At 43.7% G+C, this 17,418-nt stretch overlaps 1 protein-coding gene across 1 annotated transcript; it reads right to left on the reverse strand.

The window, feature by feature from the left end:
- Window positions 1–2,332: 2,332 nt before the first annotated feature.
- USP18 (ubiquitin specific peptidase 18) lies at window positions 2,333–16,702 on the reverse strand. Its single transcript, XM_059848069.1, has 11 exons — window positions 16,432–16,702; window positions 13,385–13,561; window positions 12,638–12,734; window positions 10,749–10,894; window positions 9,131–9,210; window positions 8,180–8,326; window positions 7,673–7,768; window positions 6,998–7,168; window positions 6,142–6,273; window positions 4,407–4,456; window positions 2,333–4,051 (listed from the first exon to the last, which is right to left on the reverse strand). Exons 2-11 carry the CDS (start codon window positions 13,551–13,553, stop codon window positions 3,973–3,975), a joined length of 1,167 nt encoding a protein of 388 aa, XP_059704052.1. The 5' UTR covers window positions 13,554–13,561; window positions 16,432–16,702; the 3' UTR covers window positions 2,333–3,972.
- Between the last annotated feature and the right edge of the window lie 716 nt (window positions 16,703–17,418).

Genomic DNA, 17,418 nt, shown 5'->3' on the forward strand with positions numbered 1-17,418 from the left:
TAATCTCAAGGCTCCCCATAGTTTTTGCTCTCAGCCACTTTATGATGAGTGGTCACTCCATTCAGAACCCTTTTAATTTTATTTCTGAAAGATCAGGTTTATTTCAAAAAGATCAGGTCTGATGGCCTGAATTCTGCAATGAGAGCAGGGTTTAACCAGCAGTTGTAGTGTCCAGAGCTCCTAGGTAGAGATTTCATTCCCCTACATGGGTTTTCTCCTTCTTTGTGAGAAAAGGGGATTATGTAGAGGAGAGATCTGTGATGGCCATGACTCTGTATCATTATTTCCCTGTCCTTCAGTGATTTTGTAAATTACATATTGACATTTTAGAAATTATACCTTTGTGAGACATTTATTACAAGTATTTACTTTTTTCCCCCCTGTTTTTTTCCCCCCTGGCATTTCTTGAAGGTGAGGAATACCTGAACCTGAGGAAGAGCCTGTCAGGGATGGAGCAGAGGGTGTGTAATTTGCTACTGCATGGTAATCCTAAACCAAACAAAAAACAGATATGAGGAATTACCAGGACCTGCAGTAATCTCTCCAAACACATCCTCTTGGCTTTATCTGCCTTTTCAAAACCCTTGCCATTGGTGCTGGGCTTCATTTGCACAGTGACTCAAACACAGGACAAATAATCCCAGCTCCTTTGCAGCAGTTTTTTGGTAGAAAAGTGTTTCTGGCAGCAATGCCAGGAGCTGTTTCATGTCAGCAGCCCCAGGGAGAGTTTCCCACCACTCTCCTGTTCAGCAGCACACCAGCACTGCACCCCAGGCACTGGGCTGAAGTGAAAATAACTCCTCAGGCAGTTCATCCAGCACAAGGCTGGGCTTTGCTGTGCACACAGGGCCAGCCAGGGTGGCTTTTTGCAGAAGCAGCTCAGCTTGGGAGTTTTTAAACTGGAGTTCTTGCACTGCAGTTCACTCACCCCCTGCTTCTCCCGTGGCCCAGCTCTGCGTGGAAGCAACTTAAGCTTTCAAGTGACAGCAAACCTGAAAACAAACTCACAGTGCCTCCAGCACAAGGGTGAAGTGTCCAGGTTTAGCTGGTTTACCCTGTGTCCTGAGGTGTGAGATATGGTTTGGGGGTATTCTGTTGTTTTGTTTCGTGGTGTTTTTTGGGTTTTGGTTTGATTTTTGTTTTGTTTGATTTGGTTTTTTTCAAGGTAAAAAAGAAGGTATTTAATTTTTAACTCTAACATTTCTAGATTTCCAAAAGTGACAGTGGATTGGGGAGGGTGACAGTGCCACCTCTCCAGTGACACTGGACAAACCAACAGTCTATCAAATTTCTCTTCCTCTACAAAAGAATGCAAATCAATAAGTTATTTACATAAAGGATGTGAGAAAGTTTGTTACAAGAATGTAAACATCACAGGGCTTAGAAAAACTTGAAAAAACAGGGTGACAGATATTCTATTTGCCATCTGTCAGAGGTGGGGCAGTTCTCTTCTGTTCATTGGACAGTTTTCTTTATCTCTTCCACAACCCATCCTCCCTCCAGGAGATCTCTGCTGTCCATGGCCACTGAGTGTCCCTGCAGGGCTGATCAAATTCCACCATCCCATGGGGAGATGCTCCGCCCAGGGGAGGAGCCAAGCATTCCTACCTGGATCCAATCTGCCCTGGGAACAGCCCAGCAGCCTTTGCCCACTGCATTCCCAGAGGAGCAGCTTTCTGCTGCCCTGCATTCCCAGAGGGAGAGCAGGCCCATCTCCAGCAGCCCTGGAGCTCCAGAGGAAAACTCCCCCCTTGTGCAGGATCCCTGCTCCAGCAGAACCACAGCTGGCACTGCAGGAGGGCTGAGCCCCCCTGGGATGGGACTGTGCCACCACCCTGAGCCCCCCTGGGATGGGACTGTGCCACCACCCTGAGCCCCCCTGGGATGGGACTGTGCCACCACCCTGAGCCCCCTGGGATGGGACTGTGCCACCACCCTGAGCCCCCCTGGGATGGGACTGTGCCACCACCCTGACACACAGGGGGCAGCTCCTCTTCTCACTCTGGCAGTGGTTTTTGGTTTTTTGGGTTTTTTTTTTTTTTTTTGTTTGTACTATTATATTTGTATTTTTAATTTTCCTGCTTAAGAACTGTTATTCCTATTCCCATTTTTTTGCCTGAGAGCCTTTTAATTTCAAAAAATACAGTAATTCAGAGGGAGGGGGTTTACATTTTCCATTTCAAGGAAGGCTCCTGCCTTCCTGAACAAAGACCTGTCTTTTCAAACCAAGACACCAGGGCTCTTGGACATAAACATTAGCAGCAGTTCTACCCTGCATACTCCACCTGCATTCAGTGTTTAGGAAGAACAGATCAAGAATAAACCACAAGACTGATTTTAAGGGATGTATCCCATAATATTTTATTCAAAAAAACACTGATTACTTTTCATTGGAATTAAATGGGTTTTTTTCACAGATTGAAAAGATTCTTAAATATATCTCTGCAATTGTTTCCTTGATGGGTGACATCCCTGGAAGGTTATGATGCATTTAAGGCATTTTTCAGAAGCATAAGTTTTTAAATTTCAAGTTATGGCGAATTAGAAATGTCAGTGTCTTATCCCATTCACTTCTCAATTCAGCTAAGAAAAATGCAGCTTTTTTCAGCTCCTTCACAGAGGCAAAGTGTTGGAAAAGCAAACAGAAACTGTTTTCTTACCCATTGCAAGATGCTTTAGAAAGGGTGCAATGCATTCCTGAAGGTGAACAGGCTGAAAATTCCTCATCCTGATGGCAAATAATACACTGGGGGTTTTTTATCACAGAATAAATAATACAAATACAGAGCTGAATAGATTAATAGACCTTGCTAATACCAAAATAAATACCTGCTAAACCATAAAAGAGTAATTTCACAGCTATGCTCTAAGATTTTCCAGTTTACCTTCAGAAAATGGACATGATTTCTGAGCTCCACCATCATTACCAAAACAAAATTAGGTTATACATAGATGGCAGTATATCTACATTGGTTTTATAGTTTAATATAATTTATATAATTTTAATATAATTTCATAATTGCTTAATCTCCCAAAAACCCTTGTAAAGATACAGACATAGGGTGTATTAGGGTGAAGGTACTTCCAGATCCCAAACTGCTGGGATCCTCAATCCAAGAAGATCAGCAAGAGTGTTTTAAAAGCCACACAACCAGAAATCCCAAAAATTCAAGCACAGTATCAATCAAGGTATCTCACTTCCCTTATCACCATGTATGGCCTGTATTGTGCAAAGTCACTAACCAGCTCCAGAATCTCTGCTGCCCTGAATATTTTCCTCTACAGAAAAGAAAATGCATCTAAAAGCCTGATAAGCCTGTTTTAATCATAATCACCTGCACAAATTTAAACAAACTCATCTTGGAAATCAGAACTGCTCTGATAGCTCCTGATTTAAAACAGCTCTTGACACATCCCAGCCCCTGCAGTGATTCATTTCCAGGGAGGTTTTGAGGAGTGTGTGCCATTAGGGTTCTGATCCTTCCCCCAGTTGTTTCTGGGGTGATTTTTGGGGTCTCCTTCCCAGCCTGCCAGCATCCAACATGGTGCTAAAAGGACAAAGTAAATCCCAAGCTCTTCCAGGCTCTGTATGGCTCCCAGAGCTCTCCAGTCATATCACACACCTCCCTGGAGCATCACACAGGCTGTCAGGCCAAACACTTCCCCTGGAATGGGATCCAGGCATCAGCACTAAGGAAAATAGTAAAGCAGCAGAGACAAGGACTAACTTCATCATCTTTTAAAGAGATGAACATGTGGAGTCACATAAATATACAAAAAAAAAAAAATCACAAAAGAAAAGTTCTCTGGTTGCAACAATTCCTAGATCCTTTCTCTGGCTGAGTGTCTGCTGCACTTTCTTCACAAAATGTGAAGCCTGAGGTTGCTGAGTGCAGAATGTCTTTCCTGTGAAACATTTGTGCATGTCCTCAGTGGCACAGAGGTGCTGAGCTCCAGGACAATGCACAGCTGTCAGAGACATGCTGATACTCCTGGCCAGGGCTGCTGAGGGTGCTTCTTCATGTAAAACAAGAGATAGGCTGTTTCTCTCCTGTGGAGGCAAAGAGAAAGCACATCACAAGGTGTGTTTGAAGATCTAGGTTGCAGGTAACATCCCAGAATTGCTCCTGCTCAGCTTTCTGAGCTTTAGATCAACTAAGCTGGTCAACTCCAGTGTCCCCAAGATTTGCTGGCAGTGCTGTGGTTTATAGGAGAGATCTCCCTCCTGAAGGCGCATTTTCTTACCATGCATCAAAACAAAAAAGCATGGAAAAATCCTGACTAACATCTCCTGCACCCCCCTACACCCCAGGCAGTTCCCAGACCAGTTTGTCTCCCCTCTCTTTGCTACCCTCATTGCAAAGTCCAGAGCAGCATTAGGAAAAATCAGGGATACATTTGCATACCAATAGAGGTTGGAATGTCCATAGGTGCATTTAACATCATCCCATGACACCTAGAGAAGAAAAACACACAGGAGGAGGCTGGTAAAAACTCTTAAGAGATGGAAAAATTCTGATACCAACTCAGGAATTCTCATAGGAGTGGTGTAAGTGGCACTTCCAGGAGCTAAACACCTTTCAATAAATTGGTTTATTGCTTTTACTCTTGGAGGAAAGCAGTTCTGAATGTATACTGTCACCACATTTCTCTTCACAGAGAAAAGCAAGGCACAATTCTCCCCAAGAATATTTCTGGGTTTCACATTCTCTAAACCTCAGAGAAAGGAAAAACAATTCTTATCTCATTTGCTGTGTCAAAGCAGAATGCAATGTGGAGATTGCTTACCCACAGTGATGGGGTTTTGTTTCCTTGGCCTGTCAGGGCCAGGTGGGTGTGTGAGTTGGGACTGTGGGCTGACTGTCACGAGATTCAGGCAGAGTTGAGTGCTTGGCAGATTCAGTTTAGATGTAATGTAACAAAGTGTAATATAATATAGAATAATATAGTATAATAAAGTAATTAATTGGCCTTCTGATAAGATGGAGTCAGATGCATCATTCTCTCCCCCTTGTCAGGGGCAAAAATATCATCAATAGTATGCATTAAACAGATGTAGGGTGCATCAAGTAGGATATTCAGCAAATATCCTGAATATTCTGCAATATTCAGAATGCTTCTGCTTTCTGCAATGCACAAAACTATTGGAGTAATTCTTGCCTGATTGGCAGGATATCTGAGATAACAGAAGGCTAATTAATTACTATATTATAGTATATGATATTATAGTATAGTATATATAATAGTATAGTATAGTATATATAATAGTATAGTATTTATATTATATTATATTACATTACATTATTATATTATATATTATATTACATATTATATTACATATTAAATATTATATTTTATATTATATATTATATATTATATATTATATATTATATATTATATATTATATATTATATATTATATATTATATAATATAATATAACATAGTATTATATTATATTATATTATATTATATTATATTATATTATATTATATTATATTATATTATATTATATTATATATTGTATTATATATTCTATTCTATATTATATTATATAATATATATTATATTATATAATATAATATATATTATATTATATTATATTATATTATATTATATTATATTATATTATATTATATTATATTATATATTCTATTCTATATTACATTATATTATATTTATTTTATTATGCCTCATCTAAACTGAAACTGCACAAGCACTCAACTCCACTGAACAAAATTTAGTCACTGTCTCCTGACTGACAGTCTGGACATGCCCTTGGCCCTGATAGGCCAAGGAAGCACAACCCCATCACTCTGGGTAAACACAATCCCCATATTGCATTCTGCTTTGGCACTGCACAGGAGCAGCCAATGAGCTAAGAACTGCTTTGATCATTCTTTTCTCTGCTTCTCTCAGGTTCAGAGAATGAGGATCCCACACAAAACAGAACCTGAGGCCTCGTTTGGTGCAGAAGTGAGAGTCACTCTGCCCTCAGCCCAGAGCATCCTGTAGCAGAGGTGGATAAAGCTCTGCAGCCTCAGTTTCCTTTCCTGTTCTCTCTAGTCAGCACCAGTCAGAGTGGATGAGAGCTGAAGGGGTGTCCTGGAGGGCACAAAGGGAACGTGGCTGGCTCTGCTCACCTGGCAAACCTCAGAGTCGTTGAAGCAGTACCATTTACAGTCTGTGAGGCTCCGAATGTAGGCACAGTAATGGCCACAGCTGGCTGACCCTGAATGAGCAACCACAGCAAAGAGCTCATACTGCCAGGTAGCCTGCCAAGAGACACAAAGAGACACTTCCAGTGCAGCAATTCTCACCCTAGAGAAGCAGCAGCCAGGGCAGCAAGGACGTGCATTTTGTAAGGGAAAAAGATCAGACTGGCCTTGAGAATCCTGCCTTTTTTTGCTCCTACCCTCAGTTCTGCCCATCAGCTATGGGCTGGCAGCCTCCATCCTCTGGAGACCAGAGCATTGTGAAAAAGGCAGCAGGACAGCAAAGGAGCAGCAAAGAGGTTCACCACAGCCATCCCTGCAGCAGCGACTTCTGCTGTTGCCACACTTCCCCTTGTTATTTCCCAGGAAGAGAAACAGACCCACAGTGGGGCAGACCCATCTCAGCTACCTAGCAAAGCTGGTGTGGCCAACAGTACCAAATTCTGTGGCCAAAAATATCAACAATACTGCATGGGAAATACAGAGCAGAGTTGCCCTGTCTTGGACAGGTGAGATCTGCAAAGCCTGGCTTTTGTCCTTAAGGCAGGAAGCTCCAGCTATGGAGCCTTTGGTGATTTAATCTGAGCACAGAATGTTGAATAGTGGCTGAACCAGTTAAAACTATGGGATGTGAGACAAACCAGGCACAGGCAAAGTTTGAGACACTAATTTTTAAGACAGGTACTTTGAACTGAGAGAAATACTGGTGTGATCTCTTAAGTTTTTATGAGAATGAAGCAGAGAGGAGAAGAAAATCTGCCCTTTGTGAACAGGAGTATCTCACCTTTTCACTGTCATCTGCTTGGCACTGACTTTCTGTCAAGACCTGCCTGAGATCAAGCTCTTGTGGGAATGGCAGGGAGTGGCTCAGCTTGTGTGTGCGAGAGGATCTCTCAAAGCAGAAGCGCTTCAGGTGCAAGGTCAGGGTCTGTGGCAGATGGACGAGCTTCATGCTCTGGAAAGAATCAAAAATGCAGCTGAAAACTGGGGCCAAACCCTGGGGAGGTGGGGTGCAAACAGCCACTGCCAGCCCGTGTGTGCAGAATGGAGAACAGCCAGTGCCCCAGGGAAAATTTGCCAATTCCACGGACAGCAGATGCCAAACCTTGGGAGCCCATCTGCACACAAGGCAGAGCTGTGACAGCCAAGTTTCTCAGCTCTAGTGTCATCAGCACCCAGCCTTGGCTGTCTCAAGGGCTGCTTCACCTCTCATGTGCTTTCCTAGCCCCATGCTGGTAGCACTAGAGGCAAATCAGCTTCCTTGAGACATCAGACCACAGGACCTCCTTCCTAACAGGAGGAAAGGTGTCTGTGGTTTTCATCTCACAGCACTGCTGTGCTGGCAAATCTGAGCTGTTGATCTCCTCTTAAAGTTGCTATGGTTGAGTCCTTTCCCCACCCTCCCCAGTCCCCAAGGGAGTTCTGGGTATGAGACATGGGGAAATAATTCTCCAGTTACCTGCAGAAAAGCTGTTTTCCTCCCACACTGTTGACAGAAACACATGTTTTGTCCAGTCAGCTCCTCTGGACGGAAGAAGTATTGCAGAGAGTCCTCCTAAGAAGACAGAGACTTCTTTCAACTGAATTCCTTCAGCTGGATTTTTATTTCTACATTATTTCAGAGGGTCCAAGCAAACAGCAAAGTTACAGAAGGCATGTTTTATTCAAAGGACAAAAGACTGCTGCCTGAAACAAAAGGTACCTCACTTCTCCCAAATGCTGCTGTTGTGATTATAAAAGTTGGGAAAAAAAGGGGCACACATATTCCACAAAGAAGGTATTGATGTATAAATGTCTTTTGTACCTACTTCAAAGCCTTAAAGGTTTTCAAAGCAGCTTCTTTATGCTGGAACAGTGTAAAGTGGTCAGAGAATCTATAAGGTCCAGTGGTCCACTGGCATTTGAAAAATCCACTGTGAACAAGGGGGAATCATCCCCTAAGGAAAAGTGCTGCTGCCAAACTTACCAGAGTCTTCAGCCTGTGAGAATTGGCATCCAGCACAGGGAGTGGAAGGGTTAACATGGTGCTTTTGCTCTTTACTTCAAAAGAGCATTTCTGACAGGCCACATGCTCCTGTATGCAGATCGTGTACAAATCACGCAGCTCTTCAACCTGGAGGGGTGAAAAAAAAAAAAAAAGGCCAAAACAAGGTTTATGAAGAAGACAGCTGAGCTGTTTCCCTGTGGGTGGGCAAGTGTCTGTGGTCACACATTTCAAGCAAGGTTATTCCTTTGAGGTTGGAGCCAATATGTGACAATGACTTATGAGGACAGGGTACTTGCCACAATTTAAAGGAGAACAACTCCTTCCCCTCGTTCCCTAACAGAGAGGAAAGACACAGCCTGTAATATCAGAGAGTTAAATATCTGCTTTGATGCAGAACTGTTCTGTTGTGCTTGAAACTGCAACAGGAGCCTGTCTTCTGCATTACTAAAACTGTGACAGTCAGTCAGGGAAGAGTCACTTTTCTCTTCCCATTCCCATGGGAGGAACTGTTGTATACATCACATACTATCTGTGACTAATTAGAGTGAAATGCACGTGGCTGACTTCAAAGAATGGAAAAGCTCTGTCAAGATATACCAATAAATGCTTACAGAAATCTGGGGGGAAAAAGAAATTAAATATAACTAAATGCAATGCTGCAAAAAGATCAATATTTTAGTTATTAATCAGCTCTCCCATTAGAATGGACACTGGCATGCCCTGGAAGCAGGATGAGAAAAATTTACCTGTGATTCAAAATATCAAAGCTTATAAAACAAAAATTCTCTGTCCCATTTGAAAGATACAATGAAAGAAAAGATAATTTTTAAACTTTAACTTAGGACAATTGCCAGTGAATGGGATCCTTCAAGGAGCAGAGGAAACCACATGTGATAAGGGGCAAAGGTTCATTTCAGTCACCATCCTTACCAGCTCTGGCTTTTTCATCTGCTTCTTTAACAAGTTCCAGAGAGTCAGAAAGAGCTGAGCAGCGTCATGCTGCACAAACACTGCACGAGCAGAAAACACAACCTCAGTCAGTGTCATGAACAGCACCAGGCACAGATTTCCCACAAATGGCAAAGGGAGATTCATTATCCCTCCCTCAGACCCCGTTTCTTGTCCCTTGCTCCTCCCTGCAGGGACAGAGCTTGGACTGAGCATCAGCTGCAGTTTCTCAGTGACCTGAGCAGGCAGTGGGAGAAGACAGGAGTGTTTGCACCACCCAGTGTCACCAGATGCAGGGACAAGAGGATGCTCAATACCTACCAGAGGAGGGCTCAGATGGCTCACTGAGTTGGGGAGTGCATTTCATACCATCAGAGAATGGTTTGGGTTGGAAGAAGCCCTAAATTTTATATGGTTCACTCCCCCCCACCATGGGCAAAGACACCTTCCACTAGACCAGCAAACAGCTTCCAGTCTGGCTTGAACACTTGCAGGGACACAGCACCCACAGTGGGCATCCTGCACCAGTGTCTCACCACTCCCACTGTAAAAAATTTCTTCCCAATATTCAATCTAAACCAGCTCTCCATTTCAAGCCATAACCCCTTATCCTATCCCTTCTATTTCACATGTCCTTCCATGCCCTTGTAAAGAGCCCTGTTTGAATCCTCCTCAGAAACAATACAGGGAAGCTTCTGTTCTCTTTTCACCTTTATTACTCCACAGACCTGTTTTCCCCATCCCTCCTGCCCCAGGAAGGCTAAAATGCTCCTGAGTGCTGAGATTAAAATGACAGCAGGACCTATCCCCATGTCTCACACACCACAGATAAGATAAACCCCTTGATCCCCATCTCTCTCTAACTGGGAGGGAGATGGCTGACTGCAAAGCCACTCAGAGTCAGGAGAAAAATGATGCAAACTGGGATACTGAGTTTGCCTTGTGTTCCTCTTTGATAAAGGTCAGGGCACCTCCCCTTTCAGTTCTGAAAACTGCTGTTTGGGCTTTTATATGACAAAGATAAGGGCATTTGGTTATACCCTGTGTATTGTACACAGACAGACTCTTGCATCCCACTGTCGCTGGTCACTCACGCATTAAAAACCTCTCTCTTTTAGAACTTTGGCCAGCTGGGAGATTTAGCCTGCAAATTCTTCTCTCTGCCCTTCTAAGAAGGAGCAGGAGGGGGATCTGGGCAAACTCATTCTCTTTTCCACACCATCCCTTTCTTCTAATAAGTAACAGCAGCTATTTCACTATCGTGATGCCAGTAGGGCAAGACAAATCAAACCATGATCTGTCCTCTCTGCCCTGCACAGCATCCCCAGCTGAATCTTCTAGCAGATTCACCTAGCTGAATCTTCTCTTTGCTGATCTTTGGATATCAGCAAATACATCCAGCAGGGTTTGTTTTTTTCCCCTCTCTTCACAAGTAAGACACAGCATTGCACTCAGCTGGGAGGCAGCTACAAGGAGCACTGTGTCACTGTGTACCTAACTCCTGGCATTTCTGAATTCCTGGGGGAGATGTTGGAGCCTGGGCTGCTTGTAAGTGCTGGATAAATGCAGGCAGAGGTGGGCAAGAGGCAGGGCTGCTTACATTCCACTCTGTGCTCTGAAAGGCAGCAGGCCAGCTCTGTGGGACCAACAGCTTTGCACTTGCCACACTGCATCTTCTCCAACAGCAGGAGCATTTGGTACGGGACATTGCTCCTCCTCTGGGCAGGAGAGGATGGCACTGTGATCCTGGAAGGAGGAGAAGCAACACCAGAGGTGCTTAGAGGTTCAGTGGAGAAATGTCAGACATCCCACCTGAAGGAGCACAGGTCAGTGGCAGAGACAGCAGCTCAAGAGGAACCAGAATGGGAACGTTTTCAGAAAAGAAGGGGAAAGGGAAAGGGAACCCCACAGTGCAGGCTGGCAGCTCTAAATAAAAGGCCAACATTTTAAGTTGGCTTGCTCCTGAATAAGAGACAAGCCAAGCAGGACCTCAGGTGCTTTCTGGCCTTTAGAAACAACATGAGCTACAGCCAATTCCAGACCTTTTTTGCCTCCTACCCATTGATGTCCTCACTCTCAACATGCCCTCAGAATTTCTTGGGCACATATATCATAATGCTCCCAATTTCAACTACATGCCAACAAAACATCTTAATTCTCCCTCAATTCATTGTAGCCCACAGGTTTTTCTTTCTTCAAATAAGCATGGTAACCTACAGTCTACATTATTTAGCTTTGCCCATTGATGACACTTATCATTTCTGCATGTCTGAAATTTGTCTTTTCTCCTCTGCTCAGCAGTGAGCATCTAAGAAAGGACTGAATAGGAATGATCCACTTCGATTACTAAATCTGCAGTGAAGTGAGTAAACTGAAAGCAAATCAAACCAGTTATTAATGTGGTCAGGAGGGAGACAGAAGCCCAAATTCTCCTCAAAACACACAAGGACAACAGTCAGGCAAAACAAAGTAATGCTAGGTATTCATTATCTGCAGCTACACTTCTCTGTCGGGGGCTAGCCAGGGCAGTCAGGGCCCAGAGCTTCAAGTGACAAAATAAATAGTGGATATGGCTACACATGACATATCCTTTATTATAGAGTCTGTGAGTAATCCTGGAATAAATTTATATATATATATATATATATATATATATATATATATATATATATATATATATATAAATATATAAAAAATAGATGTAAATAAATATAAATAATACATTTATATATAATATATAATTATAAATTATAGATATTTGTTATACATTATAATCTATTTCTATAATATATAAATATATTAAATAAATAGGATTACCAGATATAATTATTATATATAAAATTATAAAATAATGTATGAAATAATAATTATAAATTAATTTACAAATTATAATTTATATATTATAGTTTATTATATCATTATATTTATTCTATATTATATGTATATATCTAATATTATAATATATTATTAATATATAAATGTAATATGTGTTTAATATTTTTATATTCTATTTGTAATTATATATTTCTATTTATAAGTATATATAATTATATATAATAATATATAATATATATTTATAATAATTATATATTGTTGTATATAATTATAGAATAGATTCTATTTTATTCATAACTATTATATTAAATATAATAAGATTATAATATTGTTATAATTTATAATTAAATGTATTAATTATAATTTATTTTAAAATTATAAATTGTATAAATTTATCCTGTTAGGGAAAAGAGAGAGATACAAGCCATAAAGACAGTTCAGGACTTGAAACAGATTCACAAGTCTGAAAACTGCAACTTCTACCTGGGTCTGTCAGTGCATGACAGACATGACAAGGCAGGGACCTTGCTGAGGGACCAAAAGCACCCTGACAGCACCTCAGGGATGCAAGCCTTCCCTAGTACATCCCACAGAACAGAAGGAGGAGAGACAGGAGTGCAGCAATGGAATCTCAGGGATTCCAACAGGAGGTACCTCCGGAGTATCCTGGTGAAGCGGATGTTCATGAGGAACACCTGGAGCAGGGAGTTCAGACAGCAGCTCTGCCCAAGGTTGTACAGTCCAATGGCCTCTGCAGGGGAGAAAAAGACCAAGTGAGGCCTGGGGATAGGCACAAGAAAAGAAAGTGAAAGTTATTTGAAATTAGCAAACTCTTCTTGTGCATATTCAGGCGTTCAGTGTACAGGCTCAGCATCTTGGTCAGACCTGAAAAAGTGTTCAATCTATTCTTCTGATGTTCAAGCAGATAACATTTGGTTTTGTTTGGCAACTGACAGAAAAAATCCAAGTAAACCTGGCTAATGATGCTCAGATTTCTCCCAGTTCCTCTTTTTCAGTCCTCTCACAGCACATCTAAACATAAAATAGAACAACAGGAGGCAAAGACTGCCTGTATGAGGGGAATAACCTGTGCCTAGTCCATGGTTTAGCAAATCCAGCAATGCTGGCTGTGTTTGGAGAGAGACAGAGCCAGCAGCTAGGCATTTTTGGATGCCATGGCCAATTTAAGGACTTAAATATGGAAAAAGCTCTGAGATCTTCATGCATTCCATTCTAAAAAAACTCAGAATGGTTACTTTGCAAGGCAAAATAAGAATCATCTGTATATTCCTCAGTGCAGGGATAAGGAATAGGAGAAAATTAAGCCTATGGACAGGGAAGGGAACAGCAGGCATGAGAAAAAGAAAATATGACAGAGAAGAGTAAGCAAAACATTATTACCATTTTTTAAGTCTGCCAGACCAAAGACTGATGTCAGCTTCTGGTTTTTGGCCTTCACCTCTTTGGTTTCCTCTTTAGTATTTTGTATTTCAATTTCTGCCTCCATGACCTCTCTTGGTGCCACCTCTGGTTTCTTGCTTCTTTCTTGACGTCCACTCGTTTGTCCCATCAACAACACTGCTCAAGGACAGAAGAGACCTTTCCATTATGAAAAAGGTGAAATAAAAAAACCATTGAGTGGTTTGGGTTGGAAAGGAACCTTAAAGATCATCTAATTCCAACCCCCTGCCACAGGAAGGGATGTCACCCACCAGATCAGGCTGCTCAGGGCCCCATCCAGCCCAGCCTGGAAAAGCAATAAAATCAGAAAGATTACTGCAAGAGCATGTGGGGGATTTGAATTAACATGGGTGTTGAGGTGTGCAGGCTATTGCTAAGGGAACAGAAACAGAGTCTGACCACAATTGCTACCTCTTGTGGCTAAATAAATAAATAAATGAGCCTTCAGTTCCACAGAAACAGCTCCATCTAGCCAAGGAACTCCTCATATCCCTGTCCAGGAAGATTTGGTAAATAAGGTGATTAAAATTGCCCAAAAGCAGATGTTGCAAAACTCCTCTGCTTTGTAAAAAGCAGTATTTTATCAAAAAAAAGTAGCCCAAGTATTGAAAAGGTCAAGCTTCACCTTCTCTTCTGGCCAGATAAGCACCTTTGGTTTCTGTACTGGGCTCCCTGCCTTGGTTTTAAGCCCTGAGACACAGCACTACTGTGGCACTTTGGACTGTAATTTTGAAAGATATTTAAGTACCAACAAACCAGTTTCTTTTTCTGTTCCTTCAAGTGATCACAGGCAAAGTAGCTGTTCACACAAGAGCACCATTATAATGCCTTGATTTTTATGGGAGTATTCAACAGACCATTACCCCCACAGTCTCCTGGGACTCAGCTACTAAAGCAAAATAAAAATACACAAACAAAACAATCAAAGAAGTTCAAATGCAACTATGCAAAAATGAAACTTTCTAAAAGCCCACTGCCAACATGGAGACAGAATCAGGAAAAAAGTGGATATTCACGGGGAAAGGGGGGGTGGAGACCCAAAAAATGCTCAGAAATTATTATTCTACAAATATTAAACAGCACATAAAATCAACCTAAGGCCAAGCACTGAAAGAATGAAGAAAAGCTACTAAGATAGGGAAATAAGCAAAATCCTTGTTCAGCCTTTCATTAAAAAAAAAAGAAAATTTTTGTGTTAAAAGCATGGTTTTGGGTTAACTATGCCTGATAGTGTCAGATATCAAAGTTACTGAAGATTCAGGCAGAAAAGCTAGAAATGGATTTTTTCCCTGATCATTACCTTTAAGCTTAAGTATACTTGTTTCCAACTTACTTTTGACTGTTTACTTTTGAAGATTACTTTTGATCTCTAAGTGTCACACACTAAGATTCACCAAATATTGTCGAATTTGCTGAGAATTTTTTTTGAGGGGAAAAAAAGCCAAACGCTGAAAGAGAGACTCAAGAGCATTACTTTTTATACCCAAACATGGTGATTAGAACAGCTACACAGGAAAAGATAAATTTAATCTGATTTCTCTCTTTTTTCTATTTTTCCAAAATAGAGCCTGAACACTGACTGCCTGTTTTCCTGGGGATGATTTAACGACAGGTTCAGGTTTCTGAAAGCTGAGCTGGAGTTTAGCTGGTGTAGAATCCAGGAGGTAGGTGATGCTCCCAGGCAGTGGGGATGTTGAAAGAGACAGAAAGGAGAGGGGCAGGCAGTGTAGAGGTAGCTAAACATAGCTAGGGATGTACTGGGGATAAAGAAAACATGCAAGACACAGGTTTGGTCAGGAAAGGGAGGACTAAGAGTGGGATTAAAGAGCGAGCGTGGCACTGAACGGCTTTGAGGAAAAGGTAGAAAGATCTTAGGGCAGGAAGGTGCAGGGGGATACAAGTGGGTTTGTGTCTCTGGTTCCATAAGATTTTCTCCCAGTCACCACTTCCAGGGATCCTGTTGTGGGAGCAGGGATAAAACAGAACTTCCCAACCCTTGGAACCTCCTCGTTTCAGCTTTCAGAAATACAGCCTTCCTAAGACTTGCACTTGACTTCCTTTTCCCTGCACAGGTACATAAAACAACAGGTGAGTGAGCCAAGGAGCTGAGCAGCAGGCTCTCCTCCTGCCCCCCATTTCTCCTCTCTCACTGGAGCAGCAGCATTGCTTTGGTTTCCTTTGCAGGTCAGGGGTCAGACTGGTACCTCAGTGCCCCAGCTGGCACCAGCTCTGGGCAGAGAACAGGGAGCAGTGATACCCTCCTGGTACCCTCCAGCCCATCATCACCTACCCTCACACTCCTCTTCCTCAGCCAGCCCTTTCTCCCTTTCTCCCTGGCCTGCTCCAGTCTCCATGTGCCCTCCCAAGACATCAGCTTCTCACCACAAACCCCGAGCTGTCCCTTCACTGTGCCCGAGAAGAGTTCCCACCTCTGGCCCTTGTCATCCCTTCCCTGTCAGCTCCTTTTTCTCCCTGGGAATCCTGGGGTGCTTGGTACTCTTGTCCGTTCCCTGTCAGCTCCTTTTCCTCCCTGGGAATCCTGGGGTGCTTGGTACTCTTGTCCCTTCCCTGTCAGCTCCTTTTCCTCCCTGGGAATCCCGGGGTGCAGGTGATGCTAAGGCAGGCAGTGGCTGCAGCAGGGAGGCCAGGCTGGATGGGGCTCTGAGCAATCTATTCTCCTGGAAGGTGTCCCTGTCCTCAGCATGGGGGCTGGAACTAGATGATTTCAAGGTCCCTTCCAACCCAAGCTATTCTATGTTTCTATGGTCCCCCTGAGGTGCTGGCTGCAGCAGAGAGTGCGACGACCACCCTCCAGGGGAAGGAAGCGCCTAAGATCGCATCACCTCCACACCTCAATGGGACGCAAGGAGACTTCCCACTTAGCTACCAAACTACTCTCCGTTATTATTTCCCTCTCTATTTCCTCCCTTCCTGACGCTGCACCTCCGGCATCCAATCCCACAAAGCAGCAAAAAAAGCCTTCTTACCAATTCACTCTCGCAGCGCACCGGCTGTCACGGGGCAGCACCGCACGGCGCACCGCGTCTGCCCGCACCGCTCATCCGGGGGAGCGGCAGGGCTGCGGGGTTCGGGAGGGCTGCGGGGTTCCGAAGGGCTGCGGGGTTCCGGAGGGCTGCGGGGTTCTGGAGGGCTGCGGGGTTCGGGAGGGCTGCGGGGTTCCGAAGGGCTGCGGGGTTCCGAAGGGCTGCGGGGTTCCGAAGGGCTGCGGGGTTCGGGAGGGCTGCGGGCGGAGCGGAGCGGGGCGGCCCCGCCGCGTCAGGCAGCGGCAGCGCCCGCCCCTCTTTCAAAGCCGCCCAGTTTTCATTTCTCGCTCGGCCGGGAGCAGGCACAGAAAGAGAAACTCGGAGCCGCCCTGCGCCGCCTCGCGGCACGGAGGGGGCTGGGAGAAAGGCCCCGAGGGGTTTTCGCTGCCGGTTCTTTGTCCCTTAATGCGGATCTCTTCGCGTGTGACTTCGGGGCGAAGCATTGTGAGGCTGAACTGTCCGCACGCAGCTGCGCTCCCAGCCCGTGTCAGGGACCTCTGTGCAGCCCCCGCTGAGCCGTGGGGAGGCTTTCACAGGGGTCATCTGGAGCCCATCAGAGCTGCCCTTGTGGAGAGGTCCCCGCTGCAAACCCCCTGGGGAACCTGCTCACACTGCCTGGCTCTGCCGGAGGCAGCACAACTCTTCAGTTCTTAGCAGTACAAGGTCTTCAGTCGAAGCACAGGGACAGTGAAAACTGGCCTGAATCGTCACAGGGGGGATGTGGGTATCTGTAGGGACTTCTGAGCAGAAGGGCACAAATGGCTCAGTGTCTTGGCTTGTGGCAGAGGCTCTCAGCAATAGTTTAAATTTAGTGATGTTCTCTTTCTATTACTGGCTTGCGTGGTGACTGCCCGATAGAAGGAAGGAAGGGAGAAAGAACCTCTAAGCCATAAATTGCCCAGAGAGAACGAAACCACCTGAGCAAAGTGC

The sequence above is a fragment of the Haemorhous mexicanus genome, chromosome 5 (genome assembly GCF_027477595.1).
Source record: "Haemorhous mexicanus isolate bHaeMex1 chromosome 5, bHaeMex1.pri, whole genome shotgun sequence".
Taxonomy (NCBI): Eukaryota; Metazoa; Chordata; class Aves; order Passeriformes; family Fringillidae; genus Haemorhous; species Haemorhous mexicanus.

Coding starts and splice junctions, on each gene's coding strand:
- USP18 (XM_059848069.1), bottom strand. CDS start 13,553: ATGGGACAAACGAGTGGACGTCAAGAAAGAAGCAAGAAACCAGAGGTG. Junction 9,211..10,748: donor TTCAGAGCACAGAGTGGAAT/GTAAGCAGCCCT, acceptor CTGCTCGTGCAG/TGTTTGTGCAGCATGACGCT. Junction 7,769..8,179: donor CTCACAGGCTGAAGACTCTG/GTAAGTTTGGCA, acceptor CTGTCTTCTTAG/GAGGACTCTCTGCAATACTT.